This window comes from Bidens hawaiensis, unplaced genomic scaffold (assembly GCF_021521415.1).
Source record: "Bidens hawaiensis isolate Kalapana, Puna unplaced genomic scaffold, B.hawaiensis_p1.1 tig00004003_1, whole genome shotgun sequence".
Taxonomy (NCBI): Eukaryota; Viridiplantae; Streptophyta; class Magnoliopsida; order Asterales; family Asteraceae; genus Bidens; species Bidens hawaiensis.
In genome coordinates, this window is record NW_027491234.1 from 1,160,454 (window position 1) to 1,168,191 (window position 7,738).

General features: G+C 33.6%; 1 protein-coding gene across 1 annotated transcript; it reads left to right on the forward strand.

Moving 5' to 3' along the window:
• Window positions 1-4,596: 4,596 nt before the first annotated feature.
• Window positions 4,597-5,678, forward strand: LOC143624932 (uncharacterized). Its single transcript, XM_077095424.1, has 3 exons — window positions 4,597-5,007; window positions 5,101-5,319; window positions 5,388-5,678. Exons 1-3 carry the CDS (start codon window positions 4,597-4,599, stop codon window positions 5,676-5,678), a joined length of 921 nt encoding a protein of 306 aa, XP_076951539.1.
• The last annotated feature ends 2,060 nt before the right edge of the window (window positions 5,679-7,738 follow it).

Sequence of the window (7,738 nt, forward strand, 5' to 3'; positions counted from 1 at the left end):
TAGGGTCTGTTCCTAACATTCGTAGATAATATTAGGGCCTGTCCCCTACATTCGCAGATATTATTAGGGCATGTTCCCGACCTTTGCAGATATTGTTAGAATCTGTTCCGTTCATCCCATACAACCATGAATACATTTCCTTTACACATGTATATATATCTACATATATACTCCTAACCTTTTCTTCACACATTCCACATTACTATATCATTCATAAAACGTTCATATGACATACACTTACCACTTAAGGTAAGTGCATTGACTAACCACATAGGAGTATGCACACAGCCTCGAAAACATAACATAGAAAGAGGCTATAAACTAACTTGAATTTGTTCCTCTCGGAGTTTATGGTCATACCTCTCTTCAGCTGGCATGGCTAACTGTTTAACAAGTTACAAGTGTCACCTAACTACTCCTAATTAAATCATATTCTAGGTTAGTGAAGTCCCTAACAAACGGGGGTCCGGGGGCAGCGCCCCTGGTATCGGAGTCTAGGGGCGGCAGCCCCTAGTAGGGTCAAAGGGTTAGAACCCCTGGCTGGGGTCAAGTTGCAGATCAGTTTGGAAAAAAATTATTTTCTTTAATAAGGCTTCACTAAAATTTCATTAGAAAAATGGCTTTTTCATGATTCTGAGCCAAGTCCAGACGAGTTGAATCGAGTCAAGTTTCATCGAGTCGAGTCGAGTCCATTTTAATCGACTCGAGTTTCCTTCTAATCGAATCGAGTTTTCATTCGATTCGATTCGATTCGTTTTATCTTCCAAACGAATCAAGTTTCTCAAGAGCTCGATTCGAATATGCTTTTCCATGCCTTTCAGCTATAAACGTCCTCTTTCAACCCTATATGACTGCTCTATCAATAGAACGGGTTCCGGGTTATAACAACTTCATTTCCTTACTTTAACATGGTCCGAACGTCATTAGTTCATCCCGACTCATCCCAAACATATTACTTACAAAAAAGTTTATGTTTTTCAAAAACTATAACGCCCGATTTGCCTTCATATCAAATCTTAAGACAAACCGATGTCTAGAACCTAACCTTTTTATCAAAAACATACCTTTTGGGTTTTGGTTCGGATATGGACCAACACGTGGATTTAGACGTGGTTCTTGTTTGACGATGATGCTAGAACACGAAATCTATGCTTCTTTAGCTCGGATCTAGATCCGGATTGAAGAAGGAGTGTTCGTGTGTGTTTTTGAGTGTGTGTATGGAGCCAAAGGTGATGGAAATGAGAAGGTTAGGGTTTTAGGAAGATTTAAGAAGCTTTAATACTTCAAGCCCATGGACCTTAGGCCCATAACCATCTCTAAGTCCATCCTTTATTTTTCAAGCCTACACTTAACTAATTATTATTCAATGTAATTAAATAATAACATACAATTTATTAAATAACGGTATTTTATTATTTATTCATAAAAATAGGATGTTATAAGATATTTCATATTTTGTAGTTTTTATTTCTAATAAATTGATAGATATTAAGTGTTACTCCTTTCATAATAAAAAAAAAATCTAATTCATTTTGGTACAAAATTTTTAAGTTTTGAAACTTATAGTTTGACTAGAATTACAATATTTTTGGAATTGCCGATAGTTAGGTTGTCTGCTTACTATAGTTTGAGTATATTTAGTAGTGCCAAAAATTAAGCTTCGGTTTATTGTATAAAACATCCATTCCAATTATTATCATATAATTAAATTGATTATTCTAGTTATTATCAAATTAAAAGTGTTTCTAAACTTAAGAGGTTTTACAAAAATAAACATATGTGGGTTTATAATATAACAACCATTCCAAGATATATTCTTCATATTCTAACCACCGTATGCCTTTGAAACTTCTGTCTACAATCAATGTAAGTTCTTCATCCGATATTTATAAATTTCACATTCAATAAATCTGATGGTTACTATTATTTTATTATTTACAACTTTCAATGGAGGTTCAGAGTTTTACAATGCTTACTGAAATTAATGTTCTTAAAACCTCTCCATGCACTGTTAAGGCGAGAGTGTTGTGAGTTTGGACCATCAAGGATAACAAACACACTAATGATGATTTCTTGATTGAGATGGTGCTCATGGATGAATCTGTAATATCATAAGTCTTTTTTTTATCTATAGTACTTATTTCTCTACGCAATAATTATTTATAGATGTTTCTTATCTTTTTAATTTTTTTTCGTGTTAGGAGAACAGAACGTTGTATACAAGAAGATTTTTGAAAAATTAATATGAAAAAAATTAAGCTTGGTATGTATTTGTAAGCTTATTATTCCTTTAATATTATAAATTTTTTTACTAATATGTTTTATAAATTTTCAGGTCTCAGACTCCCCTATGTTGAAGTATTCCTTATAGACTGCGTTGTTTTTTTTATCAAGCATTTACTTTTTGTGTTATAGAAAAATTTTTAAATTTTTTTTGTAATATTTTTATGTCTTGAATGTTGAATTTTATATTTTAATTAAAATAATTGTGTAACATGTTATAGTTCACGTAAAATTATCCTTTTTTTAATAACTATGACGCTTGAATTTTTTTTCCACTCGTGCGTAGCACATGTCACTATCCTAGTTCTCAATGAAACAAGTGCAACCATCATTGAAATTCTCATCACCATCTGATTACGTAACTTGGATTTCACGTACTTAATCGCCGAAAAACATTTTCAATGCTTGCGGCTGCGACGGTTAATACGAGAGCCAGCTTCAATAAAGGATACCCCAATGCAAATGAAGCTGGTGAGCAAAAAAATGTGTATAATAAAGTCGAAACATTTTCTTTAAGATTAAAGCTCTTACTCCGTTGGACTCACCCGACAAATTACTTACGTCATCATGACCTTTATTTTAAATAATATGCTATATATAGAAGGGGTTTTATAGTTTTGAGTTTGGACTTAAAAATTGGATATAGATTGAACGGACATTATAGCTTAAATATGTATTAAATTTGTTCATATTAACTCAAATTTAGTGGAGTAAGTTAATTATAATTGTAATCATGTAAATTTATTTTTTTTATAGCCGATCTAGAAATTTCATGGGGTTGTTCTCGAAATTTCAAATGGTCGTTTTGTCGTTCTCGAAATTTTACATGGGTCGGTGTCAAATTTCACAGGGTCGGTCGAGAGTTTAACACATATATACTATTAACATTTTTTTTCACAGGGGTCGGCCGACTCCCTTACTCAAAGAGTAGGTCCGTCATTGTGAAGCATCATAAGCATCATCAAAACAAACACCCACATCATATACTCATGCACAGGGGCGGATTTATACACAAGGTTGGGGGTGCACAGGAACCCCCTGAGTTTCGAAATTATAGTGTAATTCTATATATAAAATTTGAAGTGCACCCCATTATAAATTTGAAGTGCACCCCATTATAAAACTAGAAAAGTGGTGGAGTGGTTAAAACCCTTGATGTTGCAGTTTATGTCTCGGGTTCGAGGTTTGTTCAGGCCCGTTTTTTTTAATCTGTGTTTTAATATTTTAGGGTTTTAACTTCCAAAATTTCTAGCCGCTATTCACATACCACGATTGACGAACGCAAACTGCAGCAGCCTCGTCCTCTCGACGCCTCTAGTCTCCTCTTTTCCACGGTTTGTAAAAAATTGTTTACAATGTTCTTTAATTGCTTTACAATGTTCTTCTTTAGAATCTTAGTCATAGACCATAGTAAGCAAGTATCCAGATTCTACGTAACAAACTACCATTAATTATGTCCATGAAAATTTTACAATAATTAGTAAAAACATAAGCTGTATTTTATTATTTTGGGCATTTTTTGTAGCATTAGAAATTATTGATTAGTTATGATAGTTGATTTTTGTTACTTGAATTTGATTTATAGGTATTATAAATATCAAGAGATATTTTCAAACAGAACCATCAAACCTTGGGTCATCATCTTCAAGTAGTAAACCGTCAAAAATAGATTTGGATGATCTTCCATGGGATCATTTCGAAAGGTAACCGATTTCATCTTATCATCCAAGTCAAAAAGATGAAATTAGACGGGCATATCTACTTAGAGGTCCATGTCAACCAACCGGACATGATTTTCCACAAACAAATTATGGTAGTAAATTAAGACGCTTTAATGTGGAATGGTACACTAGTGAATTTGGAAATTGGTTGGAGTATAGTGTCAAAGCAGATAAAGCATATTGCTTGCATTGTTACTTGTTTAAGGAATGTGGACAAAATGATGCATTTCTAAGTGAAGGGGTGCGATGTTGGAATAGGGCTCGGCAGAAATTTAGTGGTCATGTTGGTAATGCAATAGTTTTCATAACAAAGCACGTAAAAAGGGGGAAGACTTACTTAACCAAGCTCAATCTATACATGTGGCCATTGAGAAAGGAACTGATATACAAAAAAAAACAGTATAGAATCAGGTTACATGCTTCGGCTAGATTTACTAAAGCATTGTTGAATGGTTCGTTAGCTTTTCGTGGTCATGATGAGTCTTAAGAATCTCTCTATAGAGGAAATTTTATAGAGTTCTTAAAAGTGTTTGGAGAACTAAATGAAGAAATTGGTAGTGTTATATTAAGTAACGCTCCCGGGAATAACTAAATGACATCTCCATCAATCCAAAAAGAACTTTGTAATTGTTTTGCAGAAGAAGTATTAAAAAAGATATTTGAAGAACTTGGTGATGATGTCTTTTCCATATTAGTTGATGAATCGAGAGATATTTCTAAAAAGGAACAAATGGCTGTGGTTTTAAGATATGTTGATAAATTAGGATTTGTGAAGGAGCGATTTATTGGCCTTGTTCATGTTATGGAAACAACCGCGTTATCTCTTAAAGCTGCAATTAATAAATTATTTGCTCGCCACAATTTGAGTATTGGTAGGGTTAGAGGCCAAGGATATGATGGTGCAAATAACATGTCCGGTGAGTTTAGTGGTTTGAAAGCTTTGATTTTGAAAGAAAATCCTTCAGCATATTATGTTCATTGTTTTGCTCACCAGCTTCAACTTGTTGTTGTGGCCCTCGCAACCAAACATCATGAAATTTTCAAATTTTTTAAAGAAGTGTAAAATTTAGTAAATGTTGTTGGTGCATCTTGTAAGCGAATAGATTTGATAAGAGAAAGTCAAAGAGAAAGATTGGGATTGAATCCGGAAGTTGAAACTGGGAGTGGAAAGAATCAAGAACTGTCACTTGCAAGAGCCGGGGATACACGTTGGAGTTCTCATGAAAAAACAATTCACCGTTTGCTTTCTTTATTTCCTAGTGTTATTGACATGCTTGAATATATAGAAAATTCGGAGAGATTTCTGCTCACAAAAGTGAAGCACATGGACTTCAATTATACATGAAAACTTTTAGTTTTGTATTTTATTTACATTTGATGAAGTACATCTTGGGTGTTACTAACACGTTGTGTGAAGCACTTCAAAGAAAAGATCAAGATATGTTGAATGCAATTAAGTTAGTTAAGTTAACTAGTGAAGGCCTAAAAAGTTATCGACTTGAAGGATTTGACTCGCTTTTGGAAGATGTCACGTCCTTTTGTTATAAATATGATATTGAAGTGGTTGATATGAAAGCCGAGTATGTTGACCCTAAATATCGAAGAAGGAAGACCGGCATCACCAATCGTGACCATTATGTGGTTAATAATTTCAACACGGTTCTCGACTTGTAAATTCAAGAGCTTGGAAACCGTTTCAACGAGGTAACCACTAACTTGCTTACGTGTATGAGTTCTTTGAGCCCGTCTTGTAATTTTAGTGCTTTTAATAAACAAAACTTGTTAAAGTTGGCTTAGATGTATCCTATGATTTTGATTTTGATGAAAAAGACAAGCTTGTATATGAACTTGGCCACTACATTGCTAATGTGAAAGAAGATAAGCGGTTTGCCAACTTGAATGGGGTAGGTAACCTTACCAAAATGATGGTGAAAACTAGATTGCACATTGATTATCCGTTGGTTTATCGTTTGATAAAGTTATCGTTAGTTTTGCCAGTTGCAGCGGCAAGTGTTGAAAGATGTTTTCTTCAATGAAGATTGTGAAAACAGATTTGCGTAATAGGATGGGTGATGGATACATGAACAATTCATGCATTTGTTACATAGAAAGGGAATTCCTTCAACAAGTTTTAGTCGAAGATGTAATGCAACGATTTCAAAAGATGAAAACTCGTAGGAAGCAACTTTAGGTATGTTCTTTCAATTTGTAAAGACCATTTATTATGTGTTTTTATTTTGCAATGACGATGTCATTTTTATTTTGCAATGATGGTGTCTTTTTTATTACAATATCGTATTTTCATTATGTGACAAAGCGTACCTGAACCGAACCATCCAACCGACCCGAACCGTCAAACCGACCAAAATTTTTAATATCCGGCTCCATGAAATTAGAGCATCTAAAAACTGTTCACCCCTTGAAAAAAAATCTTGGATCCGCCACTGCTCATGCATTATACATACATGGCTCCAATGTCACATCCATGGGTGCATCTGTGTAGTAAGTAGGGGTTCACGGAAATACCCCGAGTTTCAAAATAGTAATATAGTGGTATATAGAAAAATTAGAGTGAACTCCTTATAAAATAGGAATGATCTCTTTACAAGACCAGGAAGTGATGCAGTGGATAAGGCATGAAATTACTTAACACAAGGTCCCAGTTTCAGCTTTTACTTTTAATTTTTTTTTGCAATTTAGAAATAAGATTGTTTTTTTGTTTGTTTGTAGGGGTGCTTATTTTATAAACGGTCTTATGCAAAAGTGGAAGCTGATAAATGACATGTTGCTAACATTTTTGGGAACTTAAACCTACACCATTATTTATTTGTTCATTTTTTTTAATTTCAATTAATATTAAACAAAAGAATTTAATTACAACATAACAAGAAGTACATTAACGGGCAACAAACTACACCGCAATGAATTATATAATTCTAATCATGTAATCACGGCAGTTAATTTATACATTGAGGTAAGTTAACTATTTATGCTCTAGTCAATAAAAGGTTATGAAGTGTAAACACGTAAGTTGACATTTTAATGCTGCCAATTTAATGTCCTGCTGCTACATACCAACATAAAGATTTGAGATATAACCGTTTAATTATTATTAACTAGGTGTTCCCAGGGCGTTTGTACTCTAGTCAACCAGTTTTAGTTATGCACAATTTATTTTGAATTCAAGAGATCTATATTAGCATGATTAAACAGTTTACCCTTATACTTCATGCACATCAACCTGCTGTAGTTTATCAAACTCTTGGCTCTTTTTCCCTTCATGGAAAATGCTGGTTATAAAATCAAAGTATCCTGAATCTGCATCTAAAATCGGGGTGTACCTCAACAAACGCATGTCACAAAGTTCCGTATAATTACATAAAGTAATAAGTATGCTCGTTTTCACATAAAACTTACAGTCGGACAACATATTTTGTTTTCCCTTCAGCATCTTCTCCCAAAGAAGCTCTACAAACCAAGAATAAAACAGATGATGATTATTTTCAAAACTATGTAGTAAATTTTAAGTTGCTAATGCTATAAATTTGCTTTCACAAAGGTGTTAACAAACTTGCCTTGTAATGAGGCATGATGCAACATGGAGTCCCAATAAAATGATTTCTAGAACCATATAATTCGATTAGAGTGACTCTTTCTTCAACTTTAATAACACTTTCGCATGCAAAGAAAAAAGATTATCATAAGCTTTGATTTCATTATATGAAAGCCAGGGC